Source organism: Sapajus apella, unplaced genomic scaffold (genome assembly GCF_009761245.1).
Source record: "Sapajus apella isolate SASKATOON/1434 unplaced genomic scaffold, GSC_monkey_1.0 scaffold64, whole genome shotgun sequence".
Taxonomy (NCBI): Eukaryota; Metazoa; Chordata; class Mammalia; order Primates; family Cebidae; genus Sapajus; species Sapajus apella.
In genome coordinates, this window is record NW_022437004.1 from 6107844 (window position 1) to 6127793 (window position 19950).

A 19950-nucleotide genomic window follows, 5' to 3' on the forward strand; every position below is an offset into this window, starting at 1 on the left:
GGGCAGGAACTTGAGAATAAAACAATAATAACTTACTGTACATTTACCATGTGTCAGATACAGTCTTAAGCCTTTCAATACATGAACTCATTTTATCCTTACAACCACCTGATTTGAAAGTATTAATCTCCATTTTACAAAGACTAAATAATTTCCCCAGCTTATACAGCTCAGAAATGGCAAAGCTGGAACTCAGACCTAAAGTTCTTTTACTCCAATGCTTATGCTCTTTACTACAATGGAAGGGACCCTTCATACATAAATGGAGAGAGAGAAGGAAAAAGACAGAGGCATGTAGAGAAGAAGAAAGCTGTGGAACACAAGATAGGCCACGACTGTTAAACAGATATAAACTGCTTTTTTTGTTGAGACACGGTCTTGCTCTGTCGCCCAGGCTAGATTGCAGTGGCTTGATCTCAGCTCACTGCAACCTCTGCCTCCTGGGTTCAAGCAATTCTCCTGCCTCAGTTTCCTGAGTAGCTGGGATTATAGGCGTGGTGGTACACTAATTTTTGTAAAGATGGGGTTTCACCATGTTGGCCAGGCTGATCTCAAACTCCTGACCTCAAGCGATCTGCTTGTCTCAGTCTCCCAAAGTACCGAGATTATAGGTATGAGCCACCGTGCCTGGCCATAAACTGGTTATTACACTTTGTTGATAATCTGTCCTCCCTAACTCCTAAGCAATGATTTCAGCTGGGAGGCAATGCTCTCAATGGGCCAGCTACAGCAATTTTCCAGGACATTTTTCAATTACAATGCTATGTTACAGCAATGACAAGTAATGGGGTATTTGTCCCAGATCAAATGAAGAAAGTCAAGGACTTGAGAACCTTCTCTATGTTCAATGGCTATGTCAGAGCATCATTCAGTGTTAGATTACCAGGTTAATTGGTTCAATTCTACTTTATCTTCATAAAATCTGTTGATGCAGGTAGGACAGAGATACTTTTTTCTGAACCTGTATATTGTAGTTAAAGCAAGCCAATGAAATAAAGTCATGTACTCAAAGTCACACAGTATAGCACAAGAAAGAGTGAGGCTGGGGCTTTTACTGCAGCCTAGCATTTTTTCCCATAGGCTGACATGATACAGTTTGGCTACTAGTAATCAAGAAGTTGTTCACAGAGAGTGGATTGTACCACTAATATCCAACATTTTAAAAATGTACATGATGTCACTAAGCGGTAAGACAGATTTTCAGAAGCCATATATGAAAGCAATCAGATTCCTCAAGCTTGCTCCCCTCTTTAGAAATTTGCATTCACTGTCCTTTCTCTTTAAGTGCTTTTCGTCTGGATTCTCACACAATTGCTTCCTCTCATCAGCTTTCAATTCAAAATGGCATCTTTTCAAGGAGGCTTTTCCCAATCACTCCAGTTAAGATAGTATGCCCTAGTCATTCTCCATTAAATATTGGTATTATATATGTTTTCATTGCAATTGTCAGTACCTTATTTATTTACTTGTCTTTTATTTTTATTATACACATTCCACAATAAGAATGTAAGCTCCTTAAGGCATGAATTCTGTCTTGTTTACCACAATATCCTCAGCACCTAGAAAAATAGCTTAGATGTAGTAGATGTGAAATAAAAATTTAACTGACTGATAGATACCTCTTCTAACATAGATTATACTTTTTTCATAATTGCTATATGACAGTAGTTACCTTGAAAATAAATATTAATTATTATTACTATTATTATTTTGATACAGGGTCTCATTTTGCTACCCAGGCTGGAGTGCAGTGGTGCAATCATGGCTCACTGTAGCCTCAACCTCTTTTGGTCAAGTGATCCTCTCACCTCAGCCTCCAAGTAGCTGGGACTACAGGTACATGCCACCATGCCTAGCTAATTTTTTATTTTTTGTAGAGATGGCTTCTCACTATGTTGTCCAGCTGGACTTGAACTCCTGGGCTCAAGCAATCCTCCTATATTGGCCTTACAAAGTGCTAGGATTACAGATGTGAGCCACCATCCCTGACACTGGCTAAAGTAGTAAGAATAGGAAAAATGAACTAAAGGAAAGGCTTTGCCAACTTTTGAAGATAATTAAAAAGCCCACACTTTAAAACTTAAAACTTTAGCAAATAATATTTGTGGAACCTCTTTTGGATCTTCTGTGTCTCTTTATAATCTTCCTTAGTTCACAAAGATGAAATTGACTGAAGATTTTGAAGGAAGTCTGTTCAAAGGTTATACACAGGATACTGTAATCCTTTGATGAGCATGTGTTTACTAAATCTGACTTTAAGATTATGCAGTTTTATATTTATATACCTAAAACTCAATATTAGCAATTTTATTATATGCATTGGTTCTCTTCCATCCACTTAAAAAAGAACAGCCTATGCACTAATACAGAGGGAAAGAGGCAATCAGTTTAGACTCCACATTTCAAAACAGTAATGCCCAGGACCAGAAGTATGTGTGAATATTGCCATAATTTATGAAATGGCCAGGTAATTACTTAGGCAGATATTGTAAAACTGAACCATGAGAGAAACAAATTTAAAATATATTACATTTCAAGTTAGGAAGGGCTGATTCAGATGTTAAAAAAAGGTATAATCTGCAATATAAAACTTACATGAATTATATACACACACACACACACATACATCTGTTGCTTTCCTCTAAACATCTAAGAATTTGCATATTTGCATAAGTGGTATCATATTATTTCACTTTCAACATCTTTATATATTTCAGATGTCTCTCTTATAGCTAGATTTTGATTTTTAAATACAGCCTCATAATCTTTGTCTTTCAACTGAATCATTTGGTCCACTGATATTTACTGTAATTACCATCATATGTGGGTTTGAATATACTACATCTGATGCCATGGTAAGCCACCCAAATCTCCTTCTCCAGGACTGGAGCACTTATTCCTTCAGTGCTGGGAGTGTATAGGTAGTAAACAGCTCTCAGCTGAGTCCTTTTTTAGGACTGCCCTCAGCTAGAGTACAACCTTGCCCAAGGTCATATCCCCTTGCAGAGATTGGGGTAAAGGTGGGAATCTGCATCCACTGACTGGTCAGTGAGGGGGATAAAGGTCTGGACCTTTGCAAGGTCATCCCAGCTCCAGAATTCCCTGTAGGGTAGACCTTTAAGGCCTTTGTTACTACTGCATCACAGTTCAGCTTTTCCCTCTGCTTCCTCATTCTCTACAGATGTTTATACACACACACACACACACACACACACATATATTTTATATATTTAATTGCATTTTAGGTTCTGGGGTGCATGTGAAGAACATGCAGGATTGCTGCATACGTACATGATGGCAATGTGGTTTGCTGCGTCCATCCCCATCACCTATATCTGGCATTTCTCCCCATGTTATCCCTCCCCAGCTCCCTACGCCCCACTCTCCCTCCTCTAGTCCCCCTCCACCACAGACCTCAGTGTGTGATGCTCCCCTCCCTATGTCCATGTGTTCTCACTGTTCAAAACTCGCCTATGAGTGAGAACATGCAGTGTTTGATTTTCTGTTCTTGTGTCAGTTTGCTGAGAATGATGGTTTCCAGGTTCATCCATGTCCCTACAAAGGACACGAACTCATCATTTTTTATGGCTGCATAGTATTCCATGGTGTATATGTGCCACATTTTCTTTGTCCAGTCTATCACTGATGGGCATTTGGGGTGGTTCCAGGTCTTTGCTATCATAAACAGTGCCACAACGAACATACATGTGCATGTGTCTTTATAATAGAGTGATTTATAATCCTTTGGATATATACCCAGTAATGGGATTGCTGGGTCAAATGGAATTTCTATTTCTAGGTCCTTGAGGAATCGCCACACTGTCTTCTACAATGGTTGAACTAATTTACACTCCCACCAACAGTATAAAAGTGTTCCTATTTCTCCACATCCTCTCCAGCATCTGTTGTCTCCAGATTTTTTAATGATCGCCATTCTAACTGGTGTGACATGGTGTCTCAATGTGGTTTTGATTTTCATTTCTCTACAGATGTTAATCCCAAGAGCCCATTTTAATCAACTTGCTGCAGGCAAATCTCAGTCTCTATGTCTGCTTTCCAGATAATTCAATCTGTGACATCTATCATCTTATTATGTGGTGTTTTTTTTGTTGTTTGTTTGTTTTTTTTAACTTATCCTGCCTGTTCTGTTTCTTTTTCTTTACTTTCTTGCCTTCCTTTGGACTAACTATTCTTTCATTATTCCGTGTTTTCTATGTTAGTTTGGAAATGATATATTCTTTCCATTCTACAGGTTATCCTAGAAAGAATAATATACATCCTTGAATTATCAAAGTCTAAAGTTAACTGATTAATTCTTTTATCCTATTCTGCAATATTGTAAGGACTTAAACACTTTAATTTCCTTTATTCTTCTCCCATTTTATCTGTAACTGTTATTCTAGGTATTGCAGCTTATAAATGGAACCATATAATATTTGTCTTTGTGTTTAGCTTCTTTCACTTAGCATAACGTTTTGAATATTCACCCATGTTGTAGCATGTATAAGAATTTCACTCTTTTCAAAGGCTAATATTCCATTGTATCTATATATAATATTTTGTTTAACCATTCATCTGCAGATGGACAGCTGGCTTCTTTCCACCTTTTGGCTACTGGGAATAACATTACTGTAAACACTGGTGTGCCAAAATCCACTTGAATCCCCAATTTCAATTTTTTTGGTATATATACCTAGAAGTGGATTTACTGGATCATATGGTAATTCTATGTTTAATAATTTGAAAACCCTCCATACTATCTTCCTTATTATTTATTTATGTATTTATTTTTAGACAGACTCTCACTCTGTCACCCAGGCTAGAGTGCAGTGGTGTGATCTCAGCTCACTGCAACCTCTGCCTCCTGGGTTAATGTGATTCTTGTGCCTCAGACTTCTGAGTAGGTGGAATTACAGGTGTGTGCCTCCATACCCGGATAATTTTTTGTATTTTAGTACAGACACGTTTTCGCTATGTTGGCCAGGCTGGTCTCAAACTCCTGGAGTCAAGTGATCTGTTCACCTTGGCCTCCCAAAGTGCTGGGATTACAGGCATGAGCCACCATACCTGGCCTTGATTCTTTTTCATATATTACAATTCCCTGTTAAAATTATCCATTGTTTTATCTGTTTCCTTTACCTTTTATTCCTATTTAATTGAACACAAATATAAAGTTATTTTTACATCTTTTTTGAATACCTCTAATATCTGGATCATCTGCAGATCTGCTTCTAGTATCTGTGTTTATCTCTTGGTTTTTGGTCATTTTATCTTGTCTTTTGGCATTCTTTGTACTTTTTTTACATTATGTCTCCAGAGAGGTTTCCTTTTGTCTAGCAAGCAAAGGTAATGATTGCTGATGGCCTTAACAAAATCAGGGGCTGTTTGGAGTTGAGGCTTGGTTGTAGCTCTGGTAAAGCTCTAGCTACTTAGGTCCAAGGGTATAGCCCTCTAGGATTTTTAACTGAGAGCTTGGTATTCATTGGGGCTTCTCCCTTTGGCAAGTTCCTAACTCTATAATCTGTATCTTGTGAGACTGCCAAAGTGTCTGCTCTGCTTTTCAAAGGATTTCCAATGAAGTTTTAAACCTTCCTTTCTGCAGAGCCCCAGGAATAGGTAAATATCCCAATGGGATAACCGGCTGTATGCATGACGTTCTGTTGGTTTTCTACAAAGGGTCTGCTGGTTTCTTGTTGCCAGTAGGGGCTTTCTGCCAATATAGGGTTCTGCTTCTCAGACCCCTGCCCATGCCCAGAATCAGCAAATGCTTCCCAGGGAAAAGAGGCCATAAATGTCAGCTCACCATTCTGAGACTCATTTAGTTTACCTTCACTCCTGGGGTTCACTCCTGTAGGGTCTCAGCCCAAAGCATGTTATGCCAGGGTTCCCATCCTTGGTTGGATGTGGACTAGAGTTGTATTACCCTAGCCCCATAAGACTGTATATTTCAGATCATACATCTTCAAGCAAAAGCAGCCATAAAAACTAGGCTCAGCCCTTTCAAATCTAATCCTTTTGACTGGGCGCAGTGGTTCATGTCTGTAATCCTAGCATTTTGGGAGGCCAAGGTGGGTGGATCACCTGAGATCAGGAGTTTGAGACCAGCTGGCCAACATGGCAAAACCCCATCTCTACTAAAAATACAAAACTTAGCTGGGCATGGTGCTGGGTGCCTGTAATCCCAGCGACTTGGGAGGCTGAGACAGGAGAATCATGTGAACGCGGGAGGTAGAGGTTGCAGTGAGCTGAGATTGCGCCATTGCACTCTAGCCTGGGTGACAGAGCAAAACTCTGTCTCAAAACAAACAAAAAAATTTTTATCCTCTCCCAGATCTCAATTGAGTAATTCCTCCCTATCTTGTTAGCACTTTGAAGCTTTAAAATATACTTTTTAAGGCCGGGTGCAGTGGCTTACGCCTGTAATCCCAGCACTTTGGGAGGCCGAGGCGGGTAGATCACGAGGTCAAGAGATCGAGACCATCCTGGTCAACACGGTGAAACCCTGTCTCTATTAAAAATACAAAAAATCAGCTGGGCATGGTGGCGCGTGCCTGTAATCCCAGCTACTCAGGAGGCTGAGGCAGGAGAATTGCCTGAACCCAGGAGGCGGAGGTTGCGGTGAGCCGAGATCGCGCCATTGCACTCCAGCCTGGGTAACAAGAGCGAAACTCCATCTCGAAAAAAAATATGTATGTATATATATATATATATATATATATGTACTTTTTAAAAAGTTGTTTTATTTTTTGAGATGAAGTTTTGCACTGTGGCCCATGCTGGAGTGTTGTGGCATGATCATAGTTCACTGAAACCTCGAATTCCTGGATTTAAGGGATCTTCCCACCTCAGCCTCTCAAGTAGGTGGAACTACAGGTACATGCCACCATGCCTGGCTAAAATATATTTTAACAATACTTTTTTCTACTTGCTTTTTCAGTTCTAATCCCACAATTCCTATACAATATTAGTACTATCGTCTTTAGTACTACTAGTTATGATAGGTTTTAAGAACATAATCCCAAATGCAGAATAACTATACCTTTTTTTAAAGCCAGCCTTAGGAAAATGATGTATTTTAGACTCAGAAAGCTCTTTCATTATCTTCAGGTTTTGATAAGATAACCATTAAATTATGCTAGAATTATTTTCTGTTTTCATTTCTTATAAATTAAAGGGAAATTAAATTAAAGTAGAAAGTAATGAAGCACTTCAACTCTAATTTACTCACAACGGAGTATGTACCAATATTTGCCTTACATTTGAAGGATATTGTAATAATACAAGATATTTAAAAGCATATCCATTTCATTTTGTCTTAATCTCTTAGAACAGTATTTCGGACATTACCAGATGATGTTAACAGGTCTTCCTGGGAAGGCTGTGGTGGGGATATGTTTTTTTCTGATCAAGTATATTTGCTGTCTCTTGGAGATGCGTAACACACATTAGTATTTAAAAGACCTTAAGAAGTCCTCAGTAAAGTCAGTTGTTATCTTTATTTAACCCTCTGTTTCCAAATATGTCTGACCAGAGACATATTTTATCCATGGAATATCTATTAATGTGACCCAAGATACCTAGGTTGAAAAAGGTGGCCTACAGAAAGAGAAACAAACATTTCAAATAGTTTTGGTTATTTGCGTGTTTTTGAACTTATCTGCCTCCTGTTTCCTCCTTCTTCGCTGAAGGTTAGCAACTGAGTTTTGTGGGGTTTTATTAGCTTTATTAAACTGTAACTTCCTGTCTGTCCTTTCTGATGTAGGGTAGCAGAAAGAGTATGCACTCTATAGAGAGACAGAATTCGGATCGAATTCTGGTTCCATCATCTTGGACAAATTATCCTCTGTCTCTCTAGGTCATAGTTCTTTATCTGTACACTATTATTTTAAAGATTAATAAATATGTAAAGTACCCAATACATTGGCTCCAGTGGTTCCTCCTATCTTAAAATTCCTTAAAGATCTAGAATGGCCAGTTGGAATGAATGTAGGATTGATATCTTTGAACCCTGGCTTCAGACCCTTCTTTTTTTTTTTTTTTGAGATAGAGTCTCGCTCTGTCTCTCAGGCTAGAGTGCAGTGGCACGATCTCAGATCACTGCAACCTCCGCCTCCTGGGCTCAAGCAATTCTCCTGCCTCGGCCTTCCAAGTAGCTGGGACTACAGGCACACACCCCTATGCCCAACTAATTATTTGTATTTTTAGTAGAGATGGGGTTTCACCATTCTGGCCAGGCTGGTGGACTCTTCTTTACTAACTCGTTCCCTTGTTTCTTTTATTAATAATTCCTCCCTTCCTAATTAAGAGACTGTAACATTTTTGCAGAGTAACGTTTTTGTATTCTGACTGATAGAGCACCTTGTGTTTTAAACTGATTTTTATTTTCTTAGAACTTGGGGAAGCTCCAGGTTTCTGTCTTATGTTCCCATAGCAGTTGCTATTTTATTTATCTTATCTTACTATAATTACTCATTTTCTTTCCTGATCCACTATAAGTTTTATAAGGTCAAAGACATCTTGTTCCCTGTTACATACATATACCACCAGCCTGGGTAAAGAGTAGCCACTCAATAACTATAGAATCTTTAATAAGTTATAATAATTGGAACTCCCAAAATCATTGTTAAAATATAATTCTGAGATTAAGTGTTTTAATATTCTTTATATTATAAAAGTACTGGTAGAGGCTGGGCATGGTGGCTCATGCCTGTAATCACAGCTCTTTGGGAAGTCAAGGAGGGTGGATCGCTTAAGGCCAGGAGTTTGAGACCAGCCTAGGCAACATGGTGAAATCCAGTCTCTATTAAAAATACAAAAATTAGCAAGATGTGGTGGTGCAAGCCTGTAATTCCAGCTACTCGGGAGGCTGAGGCAGGAGAATAGCTTGAACCTGGAAGGCAGAGGTTGCAGTGAGCCGAGATCACACCGCTGTACTCCAGCCTGGGCGATAGAGTAAGACTGTCTCAAAAAGAAAGAAATTACTGGTAGAAGGCCAGATGTGGTGGCTCACACCTGTATTCCTAGCACTTTGTGAGTCCGAGGCGGGTGGATCACCTGAAGTCAGAAATTCGAGACCAGCCTAGCCAACATGGTGAAACGCTATCTCTACTAAAAATACAAAAATTAGCTGGGCATGGTGGCATATGTCTGTAACCTTAGCTACTCAGGAGGCTGAGGCAGGAGAATCACTTGAACCTGGGAGGCAGAGGTTGCAGTGAGCAGAGCTCCTGCCACTGCATCCCAGCCTGGGCAACCAAGCAAGACTCCATCTCAAAAAAAAAAAAAAAAAAAAAAAGTACTGGTAAAAAAATAAGGAGTTAAATTTACTTGAAATTCTCAAATTTTAAAAATATAAGTCTTTAGAATCAATAATCACTACTAGAAGTCCTAGACTTGGCAGGACACGCTGGCTCATGCCTATAATCCCAGCACTTTGAGAGGATGACGCAGGTGGGTCACCTGAGGTCATGAATTTGAGACCAGCCTGACTAACATGAAGAAACCCCATCTCTATTAAAAATATAAAATTAGCCGGGCATGGTGGTGCACGCCTGTAATCCCAGCTACTTGGGAGGCTGAGGTAGGAGAATCACTTGAACTCGGTAGGTGGAGGTTGCAGTGAGCCAAGCTCATGCCATTGCACTCCAGCCTGGGCAACAAGAGCAAAACTCCATCTAAAAAAAGAAAAAATTCTTACACCAATAGAGTCATTTTTTCTGACATATCTCCAATCACTAGGATAGAAACAGGATAATAAATATATTCTTTTTAGACAAATTTCGGTATTCAAGAGTAACTTCATTTATTCAAAAGATATATTCTAGAAAGACTGCCTGTAAATAAACTTTTATAGTCTAAACATTAAAAAACTCATCTGATTAAAATAAACTAAATCTGAAATATATTTAAATATTGAAATATATAAATTTAAATATATTTAAACAAACAAGAAATTATATATATATATATAAAATAAAAATCCCTCTTTGTATTGAGGATGGTCCCACACTAATTTACTATGTGCTACATATTTAAATTTCTGAACGCTGGAATTTTCAAAGTGGAGAAAACTTTACTCACAGGTCATATCAAAAAGCTAAGATTAGCAGAATTCTAATGTCAAATTAGTTCTTATTTTTAAAAACATCATTAGTAAGTATATAAGTTGTACATATAGTATGTTATGAAGAGGCTTTTTAGTAACTAGCAAAATTAAACATACTCACTATTATTTTCTTACAGTCCTTTCCTCTGCATAATTCTGTATAGGTAGAATACTGCACATATATAATCCAGCTTCCAACAAAAACCGCTAACCAGGAAAAGAAAAGATATTTCATCCGCACGTATGAGAAGCGAGCCTGTGAGTAAAACAGAACATAACAATCATTCATTCAGCACCAAATCAGCATTCACTGTCCTAGAACACAACTTCTCACCCTTCTTGGAATAACTCAATATATATTCTAGGCTTTCATATGGCAATTCTAGAACAAAGTGCACTTTCACTGAGTCCAAACAGCAGTGGTCTTAGAAAAGGAAGCTCCAGGTCCTGCCAAGGAAAAAGGGAACAAAATATCCTTTAAGATGTATAACCTTTCAAATACCACCACTATCAAAAGGTACTTTTTAGGCACAACCACGTACACCACACTACCATGGGCACCTTGTGAAATCAGGTAAAAAGAAGTACAATTTCTATTTATTAGGAGCTTACAAAAGACTGTTTCACATAAGAATCTCAAAGGTCTTCAGAAAAATCATGATAAAAATAATTTTGTTTTAAATAAATAAGAACAGAGAATCTGGCTATTTGTCTAACATCTCATATTGACAACCAGAACAAGAAATTAAGCTCTATGGTCACTTCTATTTCCCTGTTGTATTCACCAGAGCTTTATGTTCCTTTTGTTCAACGAACCAAATGCTTCACCTAATAGATATTCTGGAAACTGAGGAGAATCTAACAACTGTTAAAGGAGAAATGACTGGAGAAGGGTTAAGATTTATTAAGAACAAATTACTCTTTGCACGTCAACTTATAAAGCCACACAATAGGATCCTCTTTGCATTGTTTTGTTTCCAGCGCCCTCAGGCTAGTTGATGCCTTTTCTCCATCAACTACATATCAAACAGTTTCATCTTCAAAAGTGGCACTTGGTCAACACTATTTGACATTTTTTGAGTCTCTAGCACCCATGGTCTGGTTTTATAAGCAGCAGAACTGAGGACTATGAAGAGAATTGAGCAGAATAAATTAAAGATATGTAAACAAACAATGAAAAGCTAGCTTTGCTTTTACGATCACGAGCCAGTTTCTCACACTGGGAACAGTAGGATACTGTGAGCATTGTGAGCATGCAAAGAAAGCAGAAAGAGATGAGAGAGACATAAGTGCACCTGCAGAAGACAATGAGTGCAAAGGAAAAAGAGACTCAGGAAATACTGAATTCTGTTGGCCCTATTTGTGGTTTAGATATCTTTGTGAGGTTAACAGATGGTGAATACCTATATGAAAGGCTTGAGTATAATGAATTCTCAGTAAAACAGTAGGTCTTTGAGCTTTATTATTAAAATAAAAAGTACTTTTAATGCAAGATACTTTTGTATTGCTCTATGTAAAAAGAAAATTCAGATAAAACTGCAAATTAAATCACATAAATGACAATAGGGTATATACCAAGGGGTTTGTTTGAAAGCTATTTAAGATGACTCATCAGATAGAAATTGACATATACTAATACTGTGAACCTAAATAAGATTAAATGACATAATGCCTATAAAACATAAGCACATTGCTGGGCACAAAGTAAGTATTCAGCAAATGCTGGCTAAATAAATTTGCAAGTCACTGAGCGAGAGGCCAACAACGCTGTCAGAGCTATCACCTTCTTTTCCAACTTGCCAAAAAGAAAACTGAATCTGAATCTGATCAAGCCTTTTAGCTCCAGCTACCAGTTTACAGGAAATACATGAGAGAGAGGAACACAAGTGACACTTAAGTGACACTATAAGGATATAATCAGCAAACTCCAGGTTGTGGGAAACACTGCAATACAAACAACCCAGTTTCTTCAACAAATAAATTAAAAGGCGGAAAAAAAAGGAAGGGGAAACTTAAAGATGAAAAAACATTTAAGAAATGTATTAGGCTGGACGCGGTGGGTCACACCTGTAATCCCAGCATTTTTGAAGTCTGAGATAGGAGAATCACTTGAGTACAGGAATTTGAGACCAGCCTGGACAGTATAGTGAGACATTATTTCTATGAAAAAAATTAAAAATTAGCCAAGGCCAACCAGGAGGAGTGGCTCACGCCTGTAGTCCCAGGACTTTGGGAGGCTGAGGCAAGTGAATCACTTGAGGTCAGGAGTTTGAGGCCAGCCTGGTCAACATGGTAAAACCCTGTCTCTACTAAAAATACAAAAATTAGCCGAGCATGGTGGCACTCACCTGTAATACCATCTACTCAGGAGGCTGAGGCAGGAGAATCGCTTGAACCTGAGAGGCCAAGGTTGCAGTGAGCTGAAATTGTGCCACTGCATTCCAGCTTGGGCAACAGAGCAACACTCCATCTCAGAAAATAACAATCAAAATTAGCTAAGCATGGTGGCTCATGCCTGTAGTCTCAGCTATGTGGGAGGCTAGGGTGAGAGGACCGCTTCAGCCCAGGAGGCAGAGAGTGAGCCAAGATCACACCACTACACCCCAGCCTGGGTGACAGAGAGAGACACTGTTTCAAAAAAAGAAATATATCAGACAATTACAACACATGTATGTTTTCTTAGTCCTGATTCAAATGAAAACCTGTAAAAAATGACATTTGAGACAACTGAAAATTTTAAGGATGACAGGATACTTGATGGTAGTAAAGGATTGTTTTAGTCTTTTTTAGGTGTGATAATGGTTCTGTGGTAACATTTAAATATTTTTCTTTTCTCTAGCTATCAAACAGCTACATTTTTCTACTTCCTCTGGCATATGTTTAAACAGAGAAACACCCTATGAACTGGATTGCCCGATGACTGCTTGTCATGATAAAGAATGCCAAACATTTTGGAGAGGAAGTGAGATTGATGATGTTCCCAGCAGGGCACTGGGCATCACCTGTTGCAGACATAATGACAAAGGGGGTGAGACATATTTTTATACCAGCATGCCATGGAGAATTGCTGTGCTTTGGGGGTAACACCAAATAGTAAAAGGAGCTTCATGTGTCCTTTAATATCCACAGATCCTGCAGCCTCACACTTAAAAATAATGATTGAAGAAAGAAATAGCCATACATTACATCTGTAGCTATTAACCAATTTAATTTTCCTGTGTGCCACTAACAAAAATGTTTCTAGAGGTCTGTTCTGTACCAATTACCTAAATAATGTAGCCTTTGATTAAGAAACGTAATCTGACCTTTTTATTTATGCTGAACTATTCACAGTGACTGCCCAGCAGTTTTTTTATTCTGCAGATTGTGTGCCTTGCTAGTAATGGTATGTTGCTTTAGTCCTTATTTTGTTCCTGAAAAGCATGATAAGAATTTTGGTAAATACACTATAGCAGTGATTCTCAAATGGACTTCGTTTTGCTCCATAGGGGACACTTGGCAAGGTCTGGAGACATGTTTGGTTTCCCAGTTGGAGGCTGCTACGGAAATCTTGTGGGGTAGCAGCTAGAGATGCTGCTAAACATCCTACAGTGTGCAATGTAGCCCCCCACAGCAAAGCATCATCAGGCCCAAAATGTGTTTGAGAAACTCTGTATCACAGCTACACAATGAAATGAAAACAAAAATTGTGGGATTGAAAGAGCCGAATTTGTACAACACTAGCACTTTATCTTAAATTAGCCTTTAATGCCAAAACTATTACTATAAAAATATGATAACATCTGTCTGGAAATAACAAGCAGTTCTTTACCACTGGAGTAAATGATTGCCAATCTTTTATTGTAAGCCCATGATGACACAAAATGCCAATTCTACTCTAAAAATAGTATTTTTTCTTCTTTTAAAATATTGATTTCAGCCGGGCGCGGTGGCTCATGCCTGTAATCCCAGCACTTCGGGAGGCCGAGGCGGGTGGATCACGAGGTCAACAGATCGAGACCATCTTGGTCAACATGGTGAAACCCCGTCTCTACTAAAAATACAAAAAATCAGCTGGGCATGGTGGCGCGTGCCTGTAATCCCAGCTACTCAGGAGGCTGAGGCAGGAGAATTGCCTGAACCCAGGAGGCGGAGGCTGCGGTGAGCCGAGATCACGCCATTGCACTCCAGCCTGGGTAAGGAGAGCGAAACTCCGTCTCAAAAAAAAAAAAAAAAAATATTGATTTCATTGTGATAACTTATTTCAAAACAAATCTGAAAATCTTTGATCTTGTTGGTAACTTTAAATTAAGTTTTAAAAATAGGCAGAAAGAGGCAACGCACCAAAATTTAGCCATTTAAGACTACTTCTGGCCGGGTATGGTGGCTCACGCTTGTAATCCCAGCACTTTGGGAGGCCAAGGTGGGCGGATCACGAGGTCAGTAGTTCGAGACCATCCTGGCCAACACAGTGAAACCCCATCTCTACTAAAAATACAAAAATTAGCTGGGCATGGTGGCAAGTGCCTGTAATCCCAGCTACTCAGGAGGCTGAGGAAGGAGAATTGCTTGAACCTGGGAAGCAGAGGTGGCAATGAGCCAAGATCGCACCATTGCATTCCAGCCTGGCAACAGAGCTAGACTCTGTCTCAAAAAAAAAAAAAAAAGCTTCTATTATCTAGCTATTGTTCATACTCTGCATCTTTCATAAACATGTAAAGCACAAAGTCTCTTTACTTTGCCCCTAAACACTCCATAAACAAATGTTCTTCATTTTGAGAATGGGGACTCTGTCTCAAAAAAAAAAAAAAAAGGCATTATGCGTCAACTGGTCATAATTTCAGCATTCTTAATCTTTTTAACAGGTGAATTTTTATATTTATAGAAAGAATCCAAATTATTCTTCGATCTGAAGTTTAAAGATTTTATTTTCAGGAGCATATTCTCTGTTTTGATTTTATGAAAACTCTAGAAATAAAGTTTCAACAAAAAGAAGATAATTTTCACACTTTCTCTGAATGCTGGTTCATATTTCTTATGCTTAGAGACTGACAGCATAATAAAATGCCTAGAACAACTGAGGAATTAATTGCATGGGGTGATTCTCAAGCCTGTGTCTAGGTTCAACGTTAAAACACTATTTCAAGGAAGTGGCAAAGTAAAAGAAATAGTTCGTAATATATTAAGTGGAAAAAAAATCCACTTTCAAAATCATATGTATGATATGTTCCCAATTTTGCTTTTAAAAAGAGAAATCACCGTGGGGGGTGGGTGCTAGAAAAAAAGAGAGAAATCACCAAAAAACTTTAGAAACTGCAAGGAAATAAAACATGAAGAGTTGTTATCTCAAGATGTCAAGAGGTGGAATTATGAATAATTTTTATTTTTTTCTCTTAATTTTCTATAACTAATATGTATTACTTTCTTCTTTTTTTTGAGATGGAGTTTCACTCTTGTTGTCCAGGTTGGAGTGCAATGGCATGATCTCAGTTCACTGTAATCTCTACCTCCCAGGTTCAAGCGCTTCTCCTGCCTCAGCCTCCCAAGTAGCTGTGTTACAGGCATGTGCTACCACACTTGGATAATTTTGTATTTTTAGTAAAGGTGGGGTTTCTCCATAATGGTCAGGCTGGTCTTGAAATACTGACCTCAGGTAATTCACCTGCCTCGGTCTCCCAAAGTGCTGAGATTACAGGCATCTCCAAAAGTGCTGAGATTACAGGCATGAGCCACCACGACTGGCTATATTACTTTTTTAATTAGAAAAAACTACACGTATATATGTGTTTAATGTACATATCAAAATATATGTCTCTAAGATCTTCAAGTCTCTTAATGCTTTAAAAAATATTTTTTACTGTGAAATATTAATATATAATTATTTAATATATAAATACAGCTTATATTATAATTATAAAGCAAATATCTAAATAACTACCACTTGGGTTAAAATACAGAATTTTCTGGCTGGATGTGGTGGCTCACACCTATAATCCCAGTACTTTGGGAGGCTGAGGCAGGTGGATGGATTACCTGAGGTCAGGAGTTTGACGCCAGCCTGGCCAAAAATTAGCTGGGCATGCTGGCACGTGTCTGTAATCTCAGCTACTCGGGAGGCTGAGACAGAAGAATTGATAAAATCCAGGAGGCGGAGGTTGTAGTAAGCCGAGATCGTGCTATTGTACTCCAGCCTGGGCGACAGGAATGAAACTCTGTCTCAAGAAAGAAACAACAACAACGACAAAAAAAAAAAACCCAGAAACAAAAAAAGCCCCATAATTTCCTAATACCTTCACTGGTCCCTGTCCTCCCCTCCCCAATAAAGGGTTAATTAACATGCTCCTGACTATGATAATCATTTATTTATGTAAATTTATTTATTCTAAGTAGTTTAACCACTGATCAGGTATCCCTATAATGCAGAGTTTGATATTGACTGTCTGAATTTTACCTAAGTAGAACCATATTCTATTTTGACTTGCATCTTTCTCTCAGCATTGTATCATGAGATTTCACCATGCTGATACATATAGCCAGTTTGTTCATTTTATTTGCTGTAGAGTATTCCACTGAGTTTTCAGTAAACAATCTTTATACTTTTGTATATAAACAATATAAAGATTTAAAAATGTATACTTTCCTCTTCAACTTCTGTAAGGAAAAAAAAACCCACATAATATGGAGCTACGTTCTGTGCCAGGCACTGCACGAGACACTCTGCGTATCTCATACAGTATATGTAATGTTCCTGAAAATCACAGACTTAGAAGGTTTGAGAGAGACTTTGGAAACATATAATTCAACCACGTGCTGATGTGATAATTAGGCTTAGAATGTTTAAACAGCTTTGGCTCTAAGTTGGTTGTATCAGGAAGAAGTCTAAAGGTTTTAAACAGGAAGTGTCACAGACATGCCCTGGGGTGGGTGCAATTCTAGGTCTCAGTCACTGAGGAAGTTACTTCCCCTGGCAAAAACTGAGGGCTATAATTTCTTTCCTTGCTGCTGCTGCTTTACAAAGCGCAGGCCAGGCATGTGTTGAAAGAGCTTCAAGGCCAAGAAAACATAAAAGGCATCCCCAGGGTTAAAAAAAAGTAGGCATGCAGATGGCTTTTAATTAACAATTAGACAGCCAGCATCTTACAGGGCATATGGGAGGAAGGTGTAACCTCCATTAGCAATCTATAAATAAAAGGAATGTTGGTATTTGCAATTGCAGATGAAAATAACTCATCATAGGGATCTTCAATATCCCAGTGCAGGACAAGGTTACGCAAAAAAAACTGTTTTGATTTTCTATTGCTGTGTAACAAACCATCTGAAAATTCAGAGGCTTAAAGTAACTGTTTGTCTCTCATGGTTCTGAGGGATGACTGGACTCAGCTAAGCAGTTCTCTCTTGAAGGTTCTCATTCATATGTGATGAAGACTGGGGCTATCTGAAGGACTATCTGGGTTGGATGTGCAGATAGATGGCTTCTTCATTCACATGTGCAACTTCTCAACTGAGGTGGCTGGATCAGCTCTATGTGGCTAGCTGGGTTTTTTCAAAGTATGGTGGTGTCAGCTGGGTGCGGTGGCTCATGCCTGTAATCCCAGTACTTTGGGAGGCCAAGGTGGGTGGATCACCTGAGGTCGGGAGTTCAAGACCAGCCTGACCAACATGGAGAAACCCCGTATCTACTAAAAATACAAAATTAGCCAGGCGTGGAAGCACATGACTGTAATCCCAGTTACTCAGGAGGCTGAGGCAGGAGAATCACTTGAACCTGGGAGGCCAAGGTTGCAGTGAGCTGAGATCGCGCCATTGCACTCCAGCCTGGGCAACAAGAGCAAAACACTGCCTCAAAAACAAAACAAACAAAAAAACTAAATGATCCAATTTGACATATTTCTTTCCTGTTTTCCATGTTTGTGCATATATACAAAATACATTATCTTTTAAGAAAAATAAAGTTGGGATCATGTGATACATATTACTTATCTCCTTTTCTCATTTAAACATGTTCCTATGCCATTATATAGTCTTGATATATTTTCAAAAAATGTATATTGAAGACTGGGCACAGTGGCTCATACCTGTAATCCCAGCACTTTGGGAGGCCAAGGTGGATGGATTGTTTGAGTCCAGGAGTTTGAAACCAGCCTGGATAACACAGTGAGACGCTGTCTGTACAAAAAATAAAAAATTGGCCAGGCATGGTGGCTTGCATCTGTAGTCCCAGGTACTTGGCAGGCTGAGGTAGGAGGACTGCTTGAGCTGGGGAGACTGAGGCTGCAGTAAGTGATGATGTGCCACTGTACTCCAGCCTAGGCAACAGAGCAACACCCTGTCTCCAAAAAAGTTAATATTAAAAAAAAAATTTCTGCTGGGTACAGTGGCTCATGCCTGTAATCTTAGCATTTTGGGAGGACAAGGTAGGTAGATCACAAGGTCAGGAGATCCAGACCATCCTGGCCAATATGGTGAAACCCCGTCTCTACTAAAAATACAAAAAATTAGCTGGGTGTGGTGGTGTATGCCTGTAATTCCAGCTACTTGGGAGGCTGAGGCACAAGAATCGCTTGAACCCAGGAGGCAGAGGTTGCAGTGAGCCAAGATCGCACCACTGCACTTCATCTGGCAACAGAGCAAGACTCTGCCTCAAAAAAAAAGTCTTTTAAAATAAAGATAGGGTGTCACTATGTTGCCCAGGGTGGTCTTGAAGTCCTGGGCTCAAGCAATCCTCCTGCCTCAGCCTCCCAAAGTACTAGGATTACAGGCATGAGCCTCTGTACCCATACTGTAAAATGTTATATGCCCATTTAAACATCAATTTTTTTTGTCTTTAAATGGACATATAACATTTTACAGCACAGGTATGCCATAACTTATTTAACCCTATCTGTATTGTTGAACATTTTTATTATTTCCAATACTGTACTGTAATATTGGATAGTGATAAATAATATGAATGAAAGCCAATATTTATTAGTGCTACTCAGTACAGGAACTGTTAAAAGTATTTTCTATATATTAACATACTTAATCCTCATAAAAACTCTACGAGCTGATGTGGTAAATTAGGAGTTGGAAAGCTATGGTCCATGAGCCAAATCCAGTCTGCTGCTTGGTTTTGTAAATATAGCTTATTGGAACAGTCACTCTATCTGTCAATACATTATTATCTAAGGCTGCTTTCATGCTATAACAGCAGAGTTCATTGATTGCAACAGAGACAATATAGCCAACAAAGCAAAAAGTATTTACTATCTGGCTCTTTAATGAAATAGTTTGCTGATCCCTGAACTGTTCAGCAAATACTCATTCTCTCCCACTGCCTCACCTTCCCTGCCTCATTGGTGTGGGGCTCAGCCACGTGACTTGCTTTAGTCAATGTTTGTTAAGTGCAAACATTACATGCAAAGAAAAGTATGCAATTGGGTCAGGTGTAGTGATTCACACCTGTAATTCCAGCACTTTAGGAGGTCAAGTGGGAGGATCACTTGAGGCCAGGAGTTCAAGACCAACTAGAGAAACATAGGAAGACCCTATATCTATCAAAAAAAAAAAAAAAAATTAGCTGGGCAGGGTGGTACTCATCTGTAATCCCAGCTACTTGGGAGGCTGAGGTGAGAGGATTAATTGAGCCTGGGATGTCAAGGCTGCAGTGAGTTGTGATCATGCCACTGTACTCTAGCCTGGGTAACAGAGGAAGACCCTGCCAAGAAAGAAATAAAAGAAAGGAAAGAAGGAAGGAAGGAAGGAGGGGAGGAAGGAAGAAAGGAAGGAAGGAATGAGAGAGAGAGAGAGAAAGAAAGAGAGAAAGAGAGAGAGAAAGAGAGAAAGAAAAGAAAGAAAGAAAGAAAGAAAGAAGGAAAGAAAGAAAG

The 19950-nt window shown here is 39.0% G+C and overlaps 1 protein-coding gene across 2 annotated transcripts in view; it reads right to left on the reverse strand.

The window, feature by feature from the left end:
- Positions 1–19950, reverse strand: part of DIPK1A (divergent protein kinase domain 1A) — a 121780-nt gene that overhangs the window by 22739 nt on the left and 79091 nt on the right. Inside the window, exons 1-2 of one of the 2 annotated variants that reach the window (XM_032247907.1) lie at positions 16118–16136; positions 10227–10361 (exon numbers count right to left, since the gene is read on the reverse strand). In XM_032247907.1, the coding sequence (XP_032103798.1) occupies positions 10227–10340 (114 nt within the window). In that variant the 5' untranslated portion in view covers positions 10341–10361; positions 16118–16136. Of the gene's footprint in view, positions 1–10226; positions 10362–16117; positions 16137–19950 lie in introns of those variants that run through there. The other variant, XM_032247906.1, reaches the window with a different exon arrangement.